Raw genomic sequence first — 22,469 nt, 5'->3', positions numbered from 1 at the left:
CAGAGTCCAGACTAAACATGGAGAAGCAGCATTTAGCTGCTATGCTGCAAACAAGTGGAACAAACTGCCAGTGGAGATTAAACTTTCACCAAATGGAGACATTTTTACATCCAGGTTAAAAACATTTCTTTTCTCATGAGTCTATGCATGAAATCTGCACGATATCTTTGAACTTATCTGGACTGTTGCTTGTTTTTAAATTAATTTAAATGATTTTATTTGTTTCTCTTTATATTCTTTTATGCTTCTTCCACTCCCTGCTGCAATGCTTTTATTTTCTGTGAAGCACTTTGAATTGTTTTGTACATGAAATGCGCTATACAAATAAATTTGACTTTGATTTTGATTTGATTTGATCTGCAGAATGGCACCAAAAACAAAAGTATCCTCTCTCCAAGCCAGGATGAAAAGCTGGTCAGGACTGGACTAAAGTAACGCTGTTTAGCCTCTCTACATCGGCTCCTTGAAGATGTTTATTCAGGCTTTCCATATCTCTCTTCGGCCTTAGAGCACCGGCCTGCTTGTTACTCCCAGAACTTTGAAGACCCGAATGGGAGGCAGAGCCTTTAGTTTTCCGGCTCCTCTGCTGCGGAAGCAGCTCCCAGTTTGGTGTCCAGGATTCAAACTCCCTTTCTGCTTCAAGACATCTTTTATCCTTTTGCTGCTCACTGCTAACTAAATGAAGCTGAGTTTCACAGCTCCTTGACCCAAACACAGCTGATCATCCATCATCCAAAGCACGGCTCGTTTGGGGTCATGAACAGGTTTATCGCTCAGCACTGTCATGTTTTCAGTGAGTAGGTTACGAGGCTACCGGAGGTACTTCTCTGACATTTTCTGGGTGTTTACAGAGTCGTTTATCTTTCTCTTCTTACCTACATAATAGATACAAAATGCATGTTTCTGCTGGGACGATAAGCTGAGCATGAACATGGAGAAATGACTCAATCACAGGACGTTTGGACACTCCGTTCCTGAGGATTTCACACAAATAGTTCCTTTTTTTTTCGGTGTTATGCAAAACTCTGTGAGATGTGATGATCCATGCTTGTTTTAACGTACACTGACTCAATAAACCAATGCTGACACAAATTAAATGGATCTAATTTCCTGTTTCTAGTTTCTATAAAGACTGAAAAATAGCATGTTTTAATGCTGCAGTTTAGAATATGTTTTAAACTAAAACTGTATGTCTGGATGGGTTAAAAAGGCAACAAATAACCCAAAAGGGTTTTCTGAACAATACAGTGTGGACTGGAAGGGGTTAAAAAGGCTTTCAGCCTTTCAAATGAAGACTAATAATGATGTATCGCACTTTTTGTGGTTTAATTCATTCAATAATTCATCCGAGACTGTTTTATCGTGATTTTTAATGTTGATGGCCCATGTTTCATTCCCACTGGAGCACTTGTATGTCTCAGTGAGTAAGAGTAAGATACGATGTATTATCTGCCAGAGAGAGATTATTCTCTGAGTGTTGGTTTAACATGGAAAACATCTGTTTTGAGTCAGTGTTCTCGGTAACAGCAGCATCACTGTCATATCACTGCACACTCTACTACACACGTCTGTCCTTTGATGGAACGCATTACAATGCACAAGCTTAGTTACATTTAAATGGACATTGCAACGACATCAGTCCATCTTTCTGTCTGCAGTATCTCAGGCGTGTGCAAAGGATTGTGGGAGTTTTGAGGACGCAGAGGATTCACAGAAGCATCCTTGGCTGAATCCGATGCCGTAACATCCCATGGAACGAGCAATTCTGGGTGATTTGCAGCTGAATGCGAAGCGACTTCGGGATGTGTTGTTTACAAGAGACGGAAGCGTGGAGATGGAGGTCCATCGGTGTGATGTTTAGCTGGGAGTCTACTGCTCACTTTAGGTTCCTATCCTCAGCTTTAGTCAGGAGACGTGGGTGGAAATAGAAAAAGCACGATCGTGGACGCTGGTGGCTGAAATAAGCTTTCTCCAAAGGGTGTTTGGGCCTGAACTCTGAATAGACGGTGTAACGAGGTTGAAGCAGAATCTGCTCACTTAGACATGCTGTGATGCTGCAAAATGAGTGGCTATTATCATATATATATATATATATATAGATATAATATATGCTCCAATGTATCCGCTTAGATTGTGCAACTCTTGCTTGTGTTGAGCATTCAAGGAAGCCACTAAATCTCAGCCGATGTAGAGTAAATGTTGCCCTGAAGGCCTGGCTGTGAAACAGAGCCCGCCATTGTTTGAAAGACGTCATTTTACCACCAAACCGGTAGCAGAGGTGAAGGTTGATGTGACAGATCTCGACACATGCCTACACACTGATGCCAGAGAACTCCCATACCACTCCTTCTCTTTTATCCTCGCTGACTCATTTACACAAAAATTCGATCCAGGTGAGTTAAATCCACAGGTGGGCGCGACTTGCCACCACCGTCACAGTGTCCTGATCTGAAGAATGCAGACGCTTCTTATCACAGCAGGGGATCAACCCTGACAGCCGAATGGTGAAATCTGAGGTTTTCACTCGCAGATAAAGCTCATTTTTTCATGTTTTATTATGTGAGTAAATCAACAGAAATGTCACAGAGGTGTCCCAGCATCTCTCAGGCTTTCTGCTAACATGAATTAATAAGCAGATCGGATCGTTTCCTCCACAGTGTTTTGTTTCAGTCGAATTTTTCTGTCTTTTAGGGGGACTAAAAACCCTTTTATTAACATATAATTGAAGCTTCTAGCACACCAAGAATAGTACTGAGGTGCTGATTATGGATCGCCTCAGAGGAGGAACAAACTTTGGTTTGTGTTTTGGTGAAATTCTTAGAAAAAGAAAGCATTTCATTCTCTAAAGTAGAGTTATTTACACTCATGTGGATCCCTGCAGCCAACAGAGATGCAAATGAGAAAATAGTTTTTATTATGAGGTTAGTTTTTGCATCAGTTCTTTTACAGATAGTTTAGTATTTAGTAGTGTGTCAAATGAAAACTTTACATGTTCTGCTGGTTTCTTTAATAAGTAAAATATCATAAACAGACAAAAATGATTGAAATTTGTCTGGAAGTTAAGTTAGATGATTTGATTTTTGTATACAATCTTGGTTTTTTTTCAAAGAATGCAGTTTATACTCTTCATTTAGTTGAAAATAAATAAAATGAATTATTTAAATTTTTATTTCTCTAATTCAAATTTAAATAAACAATCGGTGTGGGGCAACAGATGACTGGAAAAGTGCATAAAACCGCATTCATTCTAAACTATTAATAATTATCCAGAGAGAACATGTTTCCACATGTTTGATTGTATTCATGTCAAACAGACATTTCTGTTTAACATCAATTATCACAGTTATGCAGACGATACACAACTTTATGCGTCTCTGTCGCCAGACGACTGCAGCCCAGCAGACGTCAGTGTCAGGAGGAAGTAAACACCTGGATGAGAGATAACCTGGGAGTGTTGATAGACTCAGATCTGACTTTCAGCAGCCACATCAAAGCTGTCACCAAGGCAGCTTTTTACCACCTCAGAAACATCAACAGAATTAAAGGTTTCCTCTCCCAAACAGACCAGGAGAAACTCATCCATGCATTCATCTCCAGCAGACTCCATCACTGTAACGCTCTTTTAACTGGACTTCCCAAAAAGAGCATTAAACTTCTGCAGCTCATCCAGAACGCTGCTGCTGGAGTTTTAACCCGGACTAAGAGATCTGAACACATCACAGCAGCTTTAAAATCTTTACGCTGGCTTCCAGTCAGTCACAGAATAGATTTTAAAAGCCTGCTGATGGTTTACAATCTGTGTTCTGTTCAGAGAATATAAAGCCAGCAGAGCTCTTAGATCCAGGACTCAGGTCAGCTGGTCCAGTCCAGAGTCCAGACTAAACATGGAGAAGCAGCATTTAGCTGTTATGCTGCAAACAAGTGGAACAAACTGCCAGTGGAGATTAAACTTTCACCAAATGGAGACATTTTTAAATCCAGGTTAAAAACTTTTCTGTTCTCATGAGTCTATGCATGAAATCTGCACGATATCTTTGAATTTATCTGGACTGTTGCTTATTTTTAAATTCATTTAAATTATTTTATTTGTTTTATTTCTTCCTTTTTATATTCTTTTATGTATCTTTAATGCTTCTTACACTCCCTGCTGCAATGCTTTTATAATATGTAAAGCCCTTTGAATTGTTTTGTATATGAAATGTGTTATACAAATAAATTTGACTTTGAAATATGCTAGAACAGATTTATTTAACCATTTAGAGGCTCAATGTATGCTTTAGTTGGGCTATAAATGAGTAAAGGATCCTGCATAGGGCAGTAAGTAATGCACATATGCACTCCTCATTTAATTTAAATGACACTTAACTGGGGTAAGTTGAGTAACTAAATGTTTGGAAAAAACAGGCGCCTTGCGGTAGAGAACAAACTGAACAGACAGCGTGGTGACACATTCAGGGACATCTATCCCACAGGTTGTTTGGGGTGTTATCAGCAGCAGCCTCTTATAAAATACAACTACCTCAGCCTCAAAGTTGCATTAAACAACAGGATCTCCAAAATGAATCAAGCATCTCCTACATTACAACAAAGTCTAAAATTTCACTCCTTCTTCTTTCGGCCTCTCCCTTTATCAGGGGTCGCCACAGCGAGTCGATCTCACATCATTGATTTGGCACATGTTTTCAGACATCTGGGTTCTCTTCGCCTGAACACCCTGAAAGGGAGACAACAGAAGAAACTTGCACCAAATTACACAAACACACATTCATGCCTTCAATCATTCATTGAACCGGTCATTCCTGTTGCTGCAACAGCAAAACTTCCACCCTAATGTGTGCTTCTTTCACAGGACTGTGCCCCAGGAAGTCAGTTTATAGTAAAGTTTAAATTATGTCTGTAATATGTGTTCCATGTGTATAATGAATTGGATTCTACAAACAATGAATAGAAAATTGTAATTTGGGGAAATTAACTGATGATGTTTAAGAAACAGATTTGACTTTGTTATTATTTCTAGTCCCAAAGAAGTTTTGTTTTCCTCCCATGTTTCCAGGCTGATCTCACTGCTGGCTGTCCAATTAAGGCAAAAGTGCTCCCTGTTTATCTCGAAGGCTCCACTTCACATCAGAAACTGGGCAGACAGCGCAGCATCCAGGCCAGGACCATCAGACTGAGAGTCAGTTCACTGGAAAAAATGCCCCTCCAAAAATAAGTTAAAAAAACAACAAATACAAGATGTTTTTGCATGAAATAAGCAAAAAAAATCTGCCAATGGAACTAGTGAAATTTGGCTTGTCAAGATTTCTTGAAATAAAATGTGATATTTAGGACTTTTGAGATAAAAGTGATCTTGAAATTAGCTTAAAAACCTCTTCAAATGTCAAAAAAAGCTTGTTTCATATGAAATCCGACTCAAAACAATTTGTTTTCAAGACTTTTTCATTTAATAAGATATTCCAGATGTATTGTCTTCAAACAAGTCCCTATATCTGGCTGAAATGGTACTTGTTAGGCAGTTGTGTCTTATATTAAGTGTAATGAGATATTTTGACTAGAAATGAGACAAATATACTTGGTAAGACTTAGATTTTTTTCCAGTGTTTCCACCCTGATGCAGTCAGGGCTCCACTCTCACATGCTGCTGTTTATTTATTATCCTTCTTTTTAATATTCCAAGTTAACTGTCTTTTTACTGAGGTGATATCTATTCAACTTACATTTTAGTGGTTTAGAAGCTACTTTTGCTCCATTTTTGTTCCTTTCATGTGTCATTTCATGATGAGAATGACAATAAAGCATCCTTGAGTCCTTGAAAATTCGTGAGCAGGCATGCACACCACCATTATTTGGACAGCTACAAGCACAGATTAAAGTTTTTTCAAATAAGTGAGCAGCTGAGAGTTGAGTCTTTGTTATCAGACAGAAGATCTGGAGTCATATTTCACTTATCTGGCAGGAGTAATGACTCAATCAAGAGTGGAGCGAGTTCAAACCGTGACGCAAGCGACAGCAGCAGCGTGAAACACTTCCCTGGAGGCACACAGGAAGCACCCAAAAAGGAGTGAACGCCCGATTCTGAGGAAAAATTGTTTGTTGCTACATCACGGGTGGAAAATCGAGTGTTTTTTTTTTTCTTTAACGACTTCTCAAGAATTAGGTCTTGCTCAACATGGTGTATAAAAAAGCTGATGCTCGTGGTCGTGTTCATTCAGGCAGCTTGAGGAGAGCAGAAGACCCAGAGACAGCACAGCAAAACGCTCTGAGACAAAGATGAATCCTGCAGTCCAGTGCTTCATTCTCCTCCTCAGCGTGGTCGTTTGTACCTCAATGAGTAAGTGTGCTGAACCAACAGGCTGTGCAAGGCTTGTGTGCATCCATGCTGCTTGTAGTTAGTTAGTTAACTTGTTCCTCTGCATGCACGTTTTCACGATTACGATATTTCTGGGAACCGTAGTGATCAACACTGGAAAACAATCTAAATCTTACCAAGTATATTTGTCTCATTGAGTATCTCATTACACTTGATATAAGACACAACTGCCTAACAAGTACTATTTCAGCCAGATATAGGGACTTGTTTTAATACAATACATCTTGAATATCTTGTTAAAAGTCTTGAAAACATCTTGTTTTGAGTCATATTTCACATGAAACAAGCTTTTTTTTCATTTGAAGAGGTTTTTAAGCTAATTTCAAGATCACTTTTATCTCAAAAGTCCTAAATATCACATTTTATTTCAAGAAATCTTGACAAGCCGATTTTCACTAGTTGCATTGGCAGATTTATTTTGCTTATTTCAAGCAAAAGCGTCTTTTATTTGTTGTTTTTTTACTTATTTTTGGAGGGGCATTTTTTCCAGTGTTGTAGTTAGTTAGTTAACTTATTCCTGTGCGTGCATGTTTTCACGATAACAATATTTCTGGGAACCGTAATGATCAAACTGTTTCTTTCCCCCCAGCTATTAAGAACTGCCAGTGTGTAAAAACAAGCACAGGAGTGAAGCATCGTCTCATCGCCGATGTTAAGGAGTATCCACTCCGTCCGTACTGCAACAAAGTGGAAGTCATGTAAGTACCTGCAGAAGTGAACGCCCAGGAAAACAGCACTGAGCATTGATTACTGAGCTATTTTACTCAAAGTCCTCTTCTTCTATTCCAGCGCCAGACTAAAGGATAACAGCTTGGTGTGTCTCGACCCCACATCAAGATTCACAAAGATCGTCCTGCAAGTGATGCGAAAGTAAGTAACTCCTTATTTATTGCACTCTCTTTCACTTGTGGTCAACACAACCCGAATCATTCGATGTAAAAAAAATGGAAGAGTCAGCAGTCAGGATGCTGCAGGAAGGCCTGCATCCCTGCCTGCACACTGGAAAAAATGCCCCTCCAAAAATAAGTAAGAAAAACAAACAAATACAAGACATTTTTGGTGGAAATAAGCAAATAAATCTGCCAATGGAACTAGAGAAAATCGGCTTGTCAAGATTTCTTGAAATAAGATGTGATATTTAGGACTTTTGAGATAAAGTTATCTTGAAATTAGCTTAAAAACCTCTTCAAATGTCAAAAAAAAAAGCTTGTTTCATATGAAATCCGACTCAAAACAATTTGTTTTCAAGACCTTCTCATTTAACAAGATAGATGTATTGTCTTCAAACAAGTCCCTATATCTGGCTGAAATGTCACATTTTATTTCAAGAAATCTTGACAAGCCGATTTTCACTAGTTCCATTGGCAGATTTTTTTTACTTATTTCAAGCAAAAACGTCTTGTATTTGTTGTTTTTCTTACTTATTTTTGGAGGGGCATCCAAGCATTCATCTCCAGCAGACTCCATCACTGTAACGCTCTTTTAACTGGACTTCCCAAAAAGAGCATTAAACATCTGCAGCTCATCCAGAACGCTGCTGCTGGAGTTTTAACCCGGACTAAGAGATCTGAACACATCACAGCAGCTTTAAAATCTTTACTCTGGCTTCCAGTCAGTCACAGAATAGATTTTAAAAGCCTGCTGATGGTTTACAATCTGTGATCTGTTCAGAGAATATAAAGCCAGCAGAGCTCTTAGATCCAAGGACTCAGGCCAGCTGGTCCAGTCCAGAGTCCAGACTAAACATGGAGAAGCAGCATTTAGCTGTTATGCTGCAAACAAGTGGAACAAACTGCCAGTGGAGATTAAACTTTCACCAAATGGAGACATTTTTAAATCCAGGTTAAAGACATTTCTGTTCTCATGTGTCTATGCATGAAATCTGCACGCTATCTTTGAACTTATCTGGACTGTTGCTTGTTTTTAATCATTTTAATTATTTTATTTGTTTCTCTTTATATTATTTTACGTGTTTTTAGTGCTTCTTACACTCCCTGCTGCAATGCTTTTATTTTATGTAAAGCACTTTGAATTGTTTTGTACATGAAATGTGCTATATAAATAAATTTGATTTGAAAGAGGGACAGGAGCCCAAAAGATAGGTCACAGATATATCTGAGGGACCTTTTCTGCAGCATAAAGTTCATTTTATTTTATCTTTAACATTTACTGGACTGCCATATCTCTTTATCATTCAAAACATTTGACCATGATGTGTTTTCTTCACAGCAGGAAGGAGGCACTCGCTAAGACGAACGCCATCGCCTCATCATCAAACACGACATCTGCCGCAGCATCAGCATCTGCAGGGCCGACGCCATGGTAACGCGCTCTGGACGTGTCACAGTTACCATAAACGTGCAAACAAGCAACAGCCTAATAGGAGCAGCTTCTCACATTGCCAGTTAAAGTTGAAGTAAAGATGTAAAAAGGGTCAAAGCTAAAATATTTGGCTCCATTAAAGGGACATGCTGTGAAGGGTTTTTTTTAAACCTCGATTGCTTTGCATGACGGCGAATGGAGCCACCAGCCTTCTGGTTTATAAGAAAAGATCCTGATAACAAATAATTCCTTTTTGTTCTTATTCTATTTATCCGTACCACTTATACATGTTTTTATTTAAGTTCCCATCACTTGGATTGGAACAGCTTAAAGATTATTGTAGTGTGCTGTAGCATTTTTTATTCAGTGCAAAATGTAGCTGATAAACTGTCGGTTTGTGATGTAATTCGAGCATCTCAGTACTATGTGTAATGTCTAAATGTTGCATCCTTTGATTTCAAAGACTGTAAATATTTTGTATGTATTTTATATGTAAGATACAATCCAAACACTTTGCCATGTGAAAACACGATGATAAACACGAATATGAATAACACAGCGGCTGTTAAAGCATCCTCTTTGCTCATTTCTAATGATTTAATAATAAATAATAATAACTTTAATTTATATAGAGCCTTTCAAAGGACCAAAGGTCGCTTTGTATCAACAAAAAACATGGACGCGGACCAACAAACAAACAAGCAGAACACAAGATACACAGACAGGGTGGAGGGGACTAAAGCCTTGTTGAACAGATGAGTTTGAAGGTTTTGTAAGAGTCCAGAGACTGGAAAAAATGCCCCTGCAAAAATAAGTAAAAAAACAACAAATACAAGACGTTTTAGCTTGAAATAAGCAAAATAAATCTGCCAATGGAACTAGTGAAAATCGGCTTGTCAAGATTTCTTGAAATAAGATGTGATATTTAGGACTTTTGAGATAAAAGTGATCTTGAAATTAGCTTAAAAACCTCTTCAAATGTCAAAAAAAAGCTTGTTTCATGTGAAATATGACTCAAAACAAGATGTTTTCAAGACTTTTTCACTTAACAAGATATTCCAGATGTATTGTATTAAAACAAGTCCCTATATCTGGCTGAAATAGCACTTGTTAGACAGTTGTGTCTTATATTAAGTGTAAGGAGATATTTTGACTAGAAATGAGACAAATATACTTGGTAAGACTTTGATTTTTTCCCAGTGTATTTGATCAAACACATCAGCCCTCAGTCACGCTGCAGCAATTTCTGCTTTTTCTCTCTTTCACTTTCCTTTATTTGAGTAAAAAAACGGAACATAAAGTGAAAATCGTATCATCTGAGTCCAAGTGTGACACTGACTGCAACATTATTGATGAATCTTATCGGATCCTAAACTCGTTTCAAGTCAACTCGGGCACGAATCCTTTGGCTGGCAGGGAAAGTGATCTAATTTCTAAAGAAAAGCCATATTGTTCTTATTCTTCTCATTAAAGGGATAGAAGAGCATCTGTTTGGAGAAGCAGGGAGGAATTCTCTTGGGGGAAGCCAAGCCAACAGCTTCTTTAGAGCAGGGGCCCCGCCATCTTGTGAATGATTAACCTTTCTGCACTGGAAAAAGTCTAAATCTTACCAAGTATATTTGTCTCATTGAGTATCTCATTACACTTAATATAAGACACAACTGCTTAACAAGTACCATTTCAGCCAGATATAGGGACTTGTTTTAAAACAATACATCTGGAATATCTTGTTAAGTTAAAAAGTCTTGAAAACATCTTGTTTTGAGTCATATTTCACATGAAACAAGCTTTTTTTTTACATTTGAAGAGGTTTTTAAGCTAATTTCAAGATCACTTTTAACTCAAAAGTCCCAAATATCACATTTTATTTCAAGAAATCTTGACAAGCCAATTTTCACTAGTTCCATTGGCAGATTTTTTTGCTTATTTCAAGCAGAAACGTCTTTTATTTGTTGTTTTTTTACTTATTTTTGGAGGGGCATTTTTTTCATTGTTGTGATTCAATCTGCTGTTCAAGATATATTATAGAGATTAGAAAAGGTCACATCTACATTAAGTTTTTGCACGAAATGTTCCTTTAATCTGAAAATGTGACTAAAGTGACTATAAAGATGTGTTTCATCATTCAAACTAATTATTAAAAAGTTTATTTTTTTCTACTTGTGGTCAGACGTGTTTAACATGCAGGTTAAATCAGGATAAGAAGCTAATACCTGATCCTACAGTTTGAGTTAGTTCTTATAAAAAACAGCCTGAGATGGAGCAATAATACAATATGTTGAATGACTTCAGCTTTGTTTTGTATTTGTTTTATTTAAAGATAGCTACGACCACAATATTCAGCTTCATCCGTACTTTCCAGGCTACACGGCTTCTCTGAACTGCTCACAACCCATTATCTCACGTGGGCGAAACAACACTTCCCCGACCTCTCGTTAAATCCTTATATCTGTCACCTTATTAAGCTGATACTGTCGTTTTCATTTAAAGTGCTTGTCATGCCTCTCAGATTGTAAAAAGTCCCCTGAAGGTTTGTTTTTAAAAAGGCAGAAATTTCACCGAGTCATCCTGTAAAACGTCATCTCTTGCCTTGCAGTCATGTGTCCTTCAGGGTTTCCACGATGATCCACTTTCATGTCTGCTAAGGACACATGCCTGTAATCATGAGGGAGAAATATTTCATACTCAAACCACAGAGATCAAGACAGCTTTTACCACCAAGTCTGATGCGGTTTCTATCTGTCTGTCTGCTAACTTTAATGTAGTGGTGGAATATGCTGAGTAGTGTAAACACGAAAGCAAATATGAGATTTTAGCTTGACTTTGTCCTTTAAAAATGACAAAAAGGCTCAAATTTATATGTTTGCTTTTAAAGCTGATCAAAGAAAAAAGTTTAATGATTCTTCATGCAGCAAATACTTCAAATTAAGAGTCATTTTTACAACACAAACAGTATTAGTTCATAGTTAAATACCACATAGATATATTAAAGTTTAACATTATTCTGTCAGAAACATGGTATAAACATATCAAACGGCCCTCATAGCTGGGGTCTCTTTGCTTCGGAGGGTCCGTAACTGTTTAAAACAACCCAGAAGTAAGTAGCAGCGCGATAAGAACCGTTTGACTTCTTTAAATTGCGAAGAAGAGGATGTCCGACGCTTCTTTTATTTCAGCACAGATCCCTAACTGGGACTTCTGGGAGTGAAAATGAAGGCCGGAGGGTGAATCTCTGCTTGTTTGAATCACCAGGATTGATTATGAAGCCATATTTGAGTTCTTATATGAATAATATCATAATAATGATAATACAATCTTTCTGAAACAATGTGGAAAAGCATTTCATATGTTTTTAATGTAAGATTTATTTTGAACTCCAGTGGTTTTATAGCTGCAGACACACATCAGATGGTCACATTTGTCCTTACAAACTTCTCCAGCAATCGTACCTTAATCACATGATGTTTTCCAATGAGATAAAGGAGAAATGCTCGGTTAGACTACCTGTACTCCTGCCTCTTTACCTGTTAAATGGGCGATCAAGACCATCCTGAACATCATTTGTCCTGTATAATGTGTTCTGTGAAGGATTTTGTATTGTATGAGCTGCAAATTAGGATTTCGAGTCATTCTGAAGGTGTTCAAACATATTTGTGGCCAGAGGTTATGGTTAGAATTAGAACTGAGGGATAGATCTGCCTCCCATTTTGAGGACGGTAAAGAAATTGAGTCATCCATCTTAGACAGTAATTTATATATTTTTGATAGCAGTTTTGGGGTGCAGATGCTTAAAAATTCTGCTACCCTAACAGGGAGTTGTAAGTCTGGTTGGTGGAGGATATATTTCTTATTAGTTATAGACTTAAGTTGTTGGTATTCTAGAAATGTATTGCTTCCTACTCTGGAAAAAAATCTAAATCTTACCAAGTATATTTGTCTCATTGAGTATCTCATTACACTTAATATAAGACACAACTGCCTAACAAGTACTAATTCAGCCAGATATAGGGACTTGTTTTAATACAATACATCTGGAATATCTTGTTAAGTGAAAAAGTCATATTTCACATGAAACAAGCTTTTTTTTTTTCATTTGAAGAGGTTTTTAAGCTAATTTCAAAATCACTTTTAATTCAAAAGTCCTAAATATCACATTTTATTTCAAGAAATCTTGACAAGCCGATTTTCACTAGTTCCATTGGCAGATTTTTTTGCTTATTTCAAGCAAAAACGTCTTGTATTTGCTCCAACTTATTTTTGGAGGGGCATTTTTCCCAGTGTAGCTTGATCTTGTAAAGTAAAAATGACAAAAAGGCTCAAATTTAAATGTTTGCTTTTAAAGCTGATCAAAGAAAAAAAGTTTGATGATTCTTCATGCAGCAAATACTTCAAATTAAAAGTCATTTTCCCTACACAAACAGTATCAGTTCCTGTCTCTGCTCGAATTGCACCGAAATGAAACACAGAACAAGAGCCAAACTAAAAACACATCACCACCTCGTACCGGGAGAGAAAAAGGAGAAAAACATTAGAAACAGTGGGATGTTTCACGTGGTGACCGGGTTGTACCATAAGTTCAGGGTCAGCGGAAGCCCCCAGGAGAAAAAGAACCTAGGAAACAACAACACTGCTTCAGTGCATCATACCCCGGATAAACGGAGCCTGTTTACAGAACTGCATCTGATGACCGTTTTGCTCTGTCAGAGTCAGAAGGGGGACAGCTCTGCAGAGCTATGACAAGCAGAAGAGAAATCCAGCTGTTGGCTGACTGTCCACGCGACCGTGCTCCGTCTATGTGACGCAACTCTGTGGCGGCTGACCGCGGGCGCGCCGTGTCTGAACCTCAGCGGGGCCTCCAGTCGCTCCCTGAACCCACCGTCCCATGACTACCTTCTGCTGCACATGTGAACGCGCTCAGAGTGAAACCACACACATACGCTGCTCTGGGCTTTTTTTTTTTTTTTTTTTTAAATCCCACACAGCTAAATTTCACGAGGACCACCTGTATATAAACACTGCCGTGCACATGCAGGTTTACAGTTCCAGCAGCTCAACTCAAGCAGTCTTTGATCAAGAACCTGACGAGCAGCCGCCTGAACAACATGAAGCTCTGCATCCTCCTGCTGCTCGGGACCCTCGTTGTGCTCATCCAAGGTAAGAATACTACCGAACACACTGGAAAAAATGCCCCTCCAAAAATAAGTTAGAAAAACAGCAAATACAAGACGTTTTAGCTTGAAATAAGCAAAAAAAAATCTGCCAATGGAACTAGTGAAAATCGGCTTGTCAAGATTTCTTGAAATAAGATGTGATATTTGGGACTTTTGAGTTAAAAGTGATCTTGAAATTAGCTTAAAAACCTCTTCAAATGCAAAAAAAAAAAAGCTTGTTTCGTGTGAAATCCGACTCAAAACAATTTGTTTTCAAGACTTTTTCACTTAATTTCATTTAAGATATTCCAGATGTATTGTCTTCAAACAAGTCCCTATATCTGGCTGAAATGGTACTTGTTAGGCAGTTGTGTCTTATATTAAGTATAATGAGATATTTTGACTAGAAATGAGACAAATATACCTGGTAAGACTTTGATTTTTTCCAGTGCAAACATGGACTCTGTCTATCATTCCCATGAGAATAAAAACAGCAGCTCATGACAGTTTACTGAGGGCGCCAGTTGTGTTTAAAGGTGACTGAACAAGTCAGCAAAGCTGAGAATAAATCAATCCTTCAGGGTTAAAGGAGAATTCCGGCATTTTTACAAACATATCCCATCTTTTGGAGACCCAGGAAAGTTGGCCAAAGGGAAAACCGCGAGAAATTTTCATGCCCTCTGCGCAAAGTTGTCCGATTGCGCTGATTTCCATGAAAGCGGGCTCTATCGGGCAAGCTTTTAACCTTTCCTGAGGCTCTTAACGTGTATCAAAATACTTTTTACCGAATTGGCCGTGGTGTCAGTAGCAATACAATTCAACCCAGCGGCTAACCATACCATTAGCTAGCACAGACATTATACATTTTGAGATTTCAAAAACAGCGCACCTACCTCTCTCAGCTTCCGTGTTCCACAGGCGTGCGCACAAATTAATCGATCGCCGAAGTCATACACTATAGTATTCCAAAATTGTCTTTTTGTCCACCAAAAACGACCCTCGGGAACCGAACTACACATTGCCATGTTTGTTATTGTTTCCTATCGAACAGCTGACTCGTTTCAACACCCATTTTCGCCGTGATGTCATGACGTGTCACATGACAGCTGGAAGGAGCGCACCTTCGCCCATTATTCAGCTGCGGGAGATGAGAACCCTCTGGGTTTTATTGGAAGCAATTTAGAGATGGATAGTTCGTCAGATTCTGATGTTGGAATGGAAGAGTTTGATGAGTTTGATGGTCGGGGTTATCTTTTTGAACCAGAATACACTGATGAAGAGTTGTTGGCACAAGATGCAGCGAGGATGGCTCAAACCGCTGATCCAGAAACGGGAGCTGCTGCTAGGTCACGCATTGGGGAGGTGGTGCAGATGTGGACATTGTATTGCACTGACCACAGAGGAAGACAGCACTTTGGAATACTATAGTGTATGACTTCGGCGATCGATTGTGCGCACGCCTGTGGAACACGGAAGCTGAGAGAGGTACAGTAGGTGCGCTGTTTCTGAAATCTCAAAATGTATCATGTCTGTGCTAGCTAACGGTACTGTTAGCCCCTGGGTTGAATTGTATTGCTACTGACACCACGGCCAATTTGGTAAAAAGTATTTTGATACACGTTAAGAGCCTCAGGAAAGGTTAAAAGCTTGCCCGACAGAGCCCGCTTTCATGGAAATCAGCGCAATCGGACAACTTTGCGCAGTGGGCATGAAAATTTCTCGCGGTTTTCCCTTTGGCCAACTTTCCTTGGTCTCCAAAAGATGGGATATGTTTGTAAAAATGCCGGAATTCTCCTTTAACGCGCAGACTGATGGATCAACTCACCCGTGCATGCCAGCAGGGATGTGTAGCATGCAGAAACAAGATGTTTCAACATGTTTTTTACCTCTTCACATTTCTGGAAGCTCCGAGTTCCTCCAGTAGGTGTTAAAAAATAAAACATTTTGCAGAGACTTTTATCACTTTTATAATAATTTCTGCTTTTATTCTGTTTTTAGAATAAATTGAAACGCATGTATGACTCTGAATGGTTGATAAAAAGAGAACAAATGAAGGTTTTGATTGTTGCAAATCAACATTTTCAGATTAAAGGAACATTTCGTGCTAAAACTTAATGTAGATGTGACCTTTTCTAATCTCTGTAACATATCTTGAACAGCAGATTGAATCACTAACGCCTGTCTAACAGTGACTTTGAGTATTTGAGTTTTTTCAGATGAATAAAAGGAGAAGTGCAAAGTTTGAGTATTTCACAACAACGCTGGCCGTGCTGAAACATGCGGGTAGAAAGTGGAAACGTCAGCATTTGATGAACAATTTGGCAGATTTGAGTTCTGAGTTCCAAGTAAAATCCAAAAAAAGGCTGCAAACAAAAGAGGAGCAGAGGCTCTTTTTTTATTGATATTGGCAAACCTCAATGTAATCACAGTAATGTGAAAACATCTGCATGTTCTTATCCCACAACTCTGCGAAGTTATGCTCCTCAATGCCAAAAAGCTCGTCGGTTTTACATGTTATCCTGCTCAAAATGGTGAAATCTCTCGTGTGATTGGACGACAGGTATGCCGCCGCTCAACCGGGACTACAACAGTCACTGTCAGTGCCTTCAGTTGGAGTCGAGGATCATCCCTCCGGACAGCCTGAGGAGCATCAAACTGGTCCCTGAGGGGCCCCACTGTGCAGAAAAAGAAGTCATGTGAGTCATTTCACACCATGTGTGTGTGTGTGTGTGTGTGTGTGTCAGTGGGGTCACATGGCCCTGAAAGGATCAGATTATTGGCTAAATTACAATCAGAATGAGTTATTAAGTGCATGTAGACACCTTAATCTGACAAGAAAGTGGATTAGATTAAGACCCCGAGATAACTGGGTTGAAAGTCAAATTAAACCTGCTTGTAGACGCTGAAGCACGTGGTGAATCAGACTTTGCGTTCTGCGCATGCTCCAGACGTTTTGACCCGGAAGTCAAAGGAGACGATATTCCTGTTGTTGTCGCCGTCAGAAAGAAACAAACAACGCGATGGAGAATGCTCCGTTGGGCATCGAGTTTGTGCAACAAGCAGCTCATCACAGACCAAATGTAGAGGGACGTAGCTTCATCTGGCTCTGCGTTCTCCATCTTTCTCCAATGCCTGAGTTTGTTGTTGTTGTTGGTGGTGAAGAGGTCAACAGGAAGTGGCTCTATTAGCAGCAGTTGGAATGGGTACAGCACCACCTATCATACCGGGGTATGACACGCTTTGTGCCTCTGATTCGATTCATTCTGCCATATTTCCAAGGATAATTACCCTTGCTCAACTCATTCTTCTTGTAATTTAGCCAATAATCCGATCCTTTCAGTGCCATGTGACTCCACTGAATGCGGTTCAATTCACCACGTGCTTCACCGTCTACAAACACGTTTCATTTGACTTTCAACCGAGTTATCTCGGGGTCTCAATCCAATCCGATCCGATTTCTTGTCAGATTAAGGTGTCTACATGAACTTAATAACTCATTCTTATTGTAATTTAGCCAATAATCCGATCCTTTCAGTGCCATGTGACCCCACTGAGTGTGTGTGTGTGCAAGTAACAGAAAGCAGCTACAAGCTACACATTCTGCGTCATCTCATCAACACAGATGACAATAAAAGTGAGACATGCTGTGGTGAGCGAGTCATCAGCAAGAGGGAAAAGAAGGAATTTAGAAGTTTGTTTTTCAGAGTTGGGAATAAAGCTTAACCACACATATGAAAAACATTTACAACCACTGGGATGCTGTTTAGTGTCGGACATGGATAAAGAAAACAAGCCGAGAGCTTGAATAAAGCTCCATTCAAACTGTGCCCACTTGTGTCCTCTATTTGAGTAGTTTTTTACATTTCTTTTACATTTAAATCTCATATTTATCTGAAATAACGAGCTTTTAAACTTGCTGGGGCTCTTTTACGGACTGTTTAACTAGAAATAAATGAGAAGGCCTACACAACTGTAAAGTTTAGATTTTTTTTATTGGGAAATAGACATGTCTGAATGAATAGTTATGCCATAAACTGAATTATTATACCTGAACCGTTCATAAGTGTGCCAAATAAATCAATCCTGAGCTGACACACACTGTAGGATAGATGCTAATGCTTCTGTCTGCTGAGTGGAATATTTCACCACTCTGAGTAATCTCTGTTATCTGATAGATGCGTCTGAATGGAGCGCATCCCGTGTGCCCAGGATTGCAAATGCAGGGTCGAACAGACGTTTTGAGCGGGTGGGAATGCCTTCACGGTGGGATGTAACTCCGGCTAATTGTTATGAATCTCTTTGATCAGAGCCAGCCTGGCGAGTGGGGAGAAGGTGTGTCTGAACCCTCGATCCACCTGGGTGAAGAAGCTGGTCAGATTCGTTCTGGAGAAGCAGCTCCATCAGCAGGCAGCGCTTCCCAAGAATAAAGCATAGAAGATGCAGCCATGTGTTTTCACAAAATAACCGCTGTAATTTAACAGTTGTTCTTTTTATTTCTGAGTCCGTTTTCACTGTTAATCCAGCCTCTTTTTATATTTTACAACCAGTTTTTCTACTGAATGTTTCACTCGTTTCCCAATCAGTTATAGAACAAAACTGTTAAAAGTGTGAGAAAGAGCGCAGAAAAGAAGAAAAGTGTGCGAATGGGGGTTTGTATCGACGGCTGTGAAGAGTTTGAATATGTGAAAATGATCTTTGAACGACTTCCTGAATGAAATTCCTGTTTGCAGCAGATATGTAGCATTGCAACACAACCTGTTAGCTTAAAACTTCTGAAAAATAATGTGAAGCCTTGAAGACAATCAAATAAATGTTTTAAAAGTCAAATTTGCTGCTTCTTGACTTCAGTCTTGTGCCTGCCTTCGAATGCAAATCGTATTAAATTTTAAAACGGGGTCCATCACAAAGATACGTGTGCGCCCAACCATAAAGCTGATGTTTGGTTCGACATCTGGCTCATAATCACAACAGCTGTGGCTGGATGTCATCGATTCATGTCACAAACTGAAGCACCGATGCAACTTCTGACAATCTGACTTCATGAGAGCGCTGCTTGAATTCATCCTGAGGAACACATCGTGACTTTGGGCACCAAATATAGGCCGAACTGGAGCCTGAGAAGACAATATGAAGCAAGACAAAATGAGGACCAACTACTGGTGGCCAACAGGGGCTGGCTGCAAACTGAAGCTCCTTTCAAACACGCCCTGCTTTTCATTCATCTGGTGGCAACTGATATTGCAGAACTTTAACATCAATTATCACAGTTATGCAGACGATACACAACTGTATGTGTCTGTCACTATGGCGACTGCAGCCCAGCAGACGTACTGTGTCAGTGTCTGAAGGAAGTAAACACCTGGATGAGAAAGAATTTTCTACGATTAAATGAAAACAAAACTGAGATCATTCTGTTTGGGAGCAAAGAGAAGAGGGTCAGCGTTGGTAAATATCTTGAGACTCGGGACCTTACAATCACTGACCGAGTCGGTAACCTCGGAGTGTTGATAGACTCAGATCTGACTTTCAGCAGCCACATCAAAGCTGTCACCAAGGCAGCTTTTTACTCTCTTTTAACTGGACTTCCAAAAAAGAGCATTAAACATCTGCAGCTCATCCAGAACGCTGCTGCTGGAGCTTTAACCCGGACTAAGAGATCTGAACACATCACAGCAGCTTTAAAATCTTTACTCTGGCTTCCAGTCAGTCACAGAATAGATTTTAAAAGCCTGCTGATGGTTCACAATCTGTGATCTGTTCAGAGAATATAAAGCCAGCAGAGCTCTTAGATCCAAGGACTCAGGTCAGCTGGTCCAGTCCAGAGTCCAGACTAAACATGGAGAAGCAGCATTTAGCTGTTATGCTGCAAATAAGTGGAACAAACTGCCAGTGGAGATTAAACTTTCACCAAATGGAGACATTTTTACATCCAGGTTAAAAACATTTCTGTTCTCATGTGTCTATGCATGAAATATCTTTGAACTTATCTAGACTGTTGCTTTTTTTTTAAATTAATTTAAATGATTTTATTTGTTTCCCTTTATATTCTTTCATGTATTTTTAATGCTTCTTACACTCCCTGCTGCAATGCTTTTATTTTCTGTGAAGCACTTTGAATTGTTTTGTACATGAAATGTGCTATACAAATAAATTTGACTTTGACTGAACATGTTGGGGTCACGGCCTAACCGCTCCCCCCTGGTGCTTTTCTGCAACGTTTTATTCTCACGGATCCGTATCACTTTCAACACAGTACAAGTATGAACTGTTGCAGTCATGCACAGCAGCCATGAGTCAGGCTGGCTTCTTATCAGCTTCTTTAGAGGAATCCAACAGATTGTGCTGTTAACTATATAATAACAGAGCAGTCTAAACTTTCCGTCATCATGGCTCTACCTATAATAACCACCTGCTGCACCCAGTTGCATGAAATTGACAACAAAAAGCTTGTTTAGAAATGTTTTACACTATCCTGAGGATAACTTTCTCGTGATGATCAATCAATGCATTTTTCTTTTTTTTAACTGCTCCAATTCATCGGCTTTATGTACGATGTGTTTTCCTCAGAAATAATAAATACAGCAGCCAGCTTCTGGCCGTGAAAGTCCAACCTCGAGTTTACCAGCCAGTAACCGCAAGGCTGCGTGACGTCGACCATTTAGGATGCCCAGCCCATTAAAGTGAAAGCCGGTTAAATCCTCCAGCTAAAGCCTGGCTGCGCTCAAAGGGGAAGTAGATCCTGTTCCTTAAATGATGCTTCTGTCACACATTCACGTGCAGTATAAGGCTGCATTGCATCCTGTTCCCCATAAGAGAAGGATTTACATGTCCAGGGTTTTACTACTAACGTTTTTTTAAACCTGGACCTTATTTCTGGCATAAAATACCTTCATCTACTCACCGATAACAGTTTGGTGAAAGTTGGCGTCCTTCGGAAGATATTTAGATCACTCAGATCGGCGTATATCCATATAACGGGAGAGAACAGGGCCGAAACAACACAGCCTCTAAATAAGGCATTATCTGTCTTTATTTCACCAATACTTTAAGACCAATGAATGAATAAACGCGTACTATTACACTGTTAGGTCAGAGCTGCCGTGTTGTTGTTACTTGGATGACGACATCGCCGCGCCGCTGCAGCACAACTTATTCACTACTGTACTCCGGTAAGGACTAGTTTCTGTAATGGCCTTCCAGAAACTGTGACGCATCTATTTTGGCTCTGCCCTTTCACACGAAGGTTTTGGATGGAGTTTAGCAGGTTTATTAATGACCATATTTTAAGGAATTTTTCCTTATGCTGGGAAAATGTTTTATTTTGTTTCTATAGATTCCCCAGAAAGGATGCTAAATGTTTGTTTTTTTATAATAAACTTGCTTTTCCTTTTTTGCTAAATTTCATATTCATAAATGGAAATTTGCTAATAAAACTCCATATTTTCCCCATTTTTATTAAAGATATAGGACTATATTTTAAATCAATAACAGACTCTACTAATGAAAAGGCTCTAAGGACAATTTCTATATGTACATCTTTGCATGTTTTCATCTTAAGCCTGGTTTATAGTCGGTAACGCAAGACGCAAAGCAAGACGCAAGAAGAAACGCAAGCCGTTGCGCGGTTGCAAGCCCCCCATTGCGAGCTTGCGTGTGTCACCTCAATTTTCTAAACTTCACGCAAGAAAAGACGCAAGCCTACTACTTGAAAACGACATACTCATCGATCTGACAGTATGCAGAGCGTTTACACACAGTGCACTTCAGTGCGCTCCAACCTGCATTATTGATACATCTATAACGTGAATTACAGATTTTACAAGCCTCAACGAGCATGTGCAGCCTCCAGGTTTGGTCATTATTCCCACAAATCAGTTCAGTGCACCAGAGTTTTAAAGAAGGGAAATAAAAGGAGTGTTCTGGAGACTTTGTTTGTGTTGAAAGTAAAGATTTAATACTAAAACTGAATGCGATGTTTGTTTTGGTATTCATTATCCAGGGTTCTGGTGGGGATCCTGACTCTGTGGGGGGGGTGGAGGCTCTGGTGGTGCCTGTACTTTTACTATCTGGCTGATTTGTGAGTATAGCAGTTGCAGGCAGCCGGCCAGTGTTTACAAGCCTAAGTTTAATAAAATATAAGTCTTCCTTTGAGTGCCACAGTTGCTAAACATTTATGTCAAGTGTTTAATATTAGTTTTTTTGTTGAATTAAAGTTATTTTCAGTAACTCTCTGGTGTCTTCGCTTGCTTTTTTTTTGGCGTAGAGCTGGGCCAAAACTACTAAGATAAGAGAGCACATTATTACAGGAAAACATGCTTGTCCAAACCTTTCAGAGGAACTTTATTGTGGGAGGGCTAATCTGCATTTTCAAGCCTGTGCCAGAGTTTTCCAGATAATTGGGGTCGAGTTTCAAAAGAGTTCTGCAGAACTCTTTGTTTGGATCTCTGACAGATGTTTCCTCTGCAGTGTCGGATAATCACCAGATGTGTCGGGGAGTTTGGGGCTAAAATAAAACAACTTGAGAATAACACATTCCCCAGTTTGTGTCTCCAGAAGAGGCTCAATAGATAAGCACACACCTTATCCGGGCTTTTATCATGCAGCATCTTCAAGGTCACCAAAGAACA

At 39.4% G+C, this 22,469-nt stretch overlaps 2 protein-coding genes across 3 annotated transcripts; both read left to right on the top strand.

Moving 5' to 3' along the window:
• The first annotated feature begins 5,994 nt into the window (after positions 1-5,994).
• LOC142368929 (interleukin-8-like) lies at positions 5,995-9,250 on the top strand. Of its 2 annotated transcripts, none has more exons than XM_075451141.1 (4): positions 5,995-6,331; positions 6,960-7,068; positions 7,160-7,240; positions 8,603-9,250. In XM_075451141.1, exons 1-4 carry the CDS (start codon positions 6,271-6,273, stop codon positions 8,694-8,696), a joined length of 345 nt encoding a protein of 114 aa, XP_075307256.1. In that variant the 5' UTR covers positions 5,995-6,270; the 3' UTR covers positions 8,697-9,250. The 2 variants fall into 2 exon arrangements, with proteins under 2 accessions (XP_075307256.1, XP_075307255.1); XM_075451140.1 differs by having other exon boundaries at positions 8,600-9,250.
• Positions 9,251-13,482: 4,232 nt separating this feature from the next.
• cxcl19 (chemokine (C-X-C motif) ligand 19) lies at positions 13,483-18,669 on the top strand. Its single transcript, XM_075450706.1, has 3 exons — positions 13,483-13,846; positions 16,403-16,538; positions 18,150-18,669. Exons 1-3 carry the CDS (start codon positions 13,795-13,797, stop codon positions 18,274-18,276), a joined length of 315 nt encoding a protein of 104 aa, XP_075306821.1. The 5' UTR covers positions 13,483-13,794; the 3' UTR covers positions 18,277-18,669.
• The last annotated feature ends 3,800 nt before the right edge of the window (positions 18,670-22,469 follow it).

The sequence above is a fragment of the Odontesthes bonariensis genome, chromosome 19, assembly GCF_027942865.1.
Source record: "Odontesthes bonariensis isolate fOdoBon6 chromosome 19, fOdoBon6.hap1, whole genome shotgun sequence".
NCBI classification, from domain to species: domain Eukaryota; kingdom Metazoa; phylum Chordata; class Actinopteri; order Atheriniformes; family Atherinopsidae; genus Odontesthes; species Odontesthes bonariensis.
Note: the sequence above shows the minus strand (reverse complement) of the source record. Positions and strands in the feature narration are given on the sequence as shown.

Coding starts and splice junctions, on each gene's coding strand:
- cxcl19 (XM_075450706.1), top strand. CDS start 13,795: ATGAAGCTCTGCATCCTCCTGCTGCTCGGGACCCTCGTTGTGCTCATC. Junction 13,847..16,402: donor CCTCGTTGTGCTCATCCAAG/GTAAGAATACTA, acceptor ATTGGACGACAG/GTATGCCGCCGCTCAACCGG. Junction 16,539..18,149: donor TGTGCAGAAAAAGAAGTCAT/GTGAGTCATTTC, acceptor CTCTTTGATCAG/AGCCAGCCTGGCGAGTGGGG.
- LOC142368929 (XM_075451140.1), top strand. CDS start 6,271: ATGAATCCTGCAGTCCAGTGCTTCATTCTCCTCCTCAGCGTGGTCGTT. Junction 7,069..7,159: donor TGCAACAAAGTGGAAGTCAT/GTAAGTACCTGC, acceptor CTTCTATTCCAG/CGCCAGACTAAAGGATAACA. Junction 7,241..8,599: donor GTCCTGCAAGTGATGCGAAA/GTAAGTAACTCC, acceptor TTTTCTTCACAG/CAGGAAGGAGGCACTCGCTA.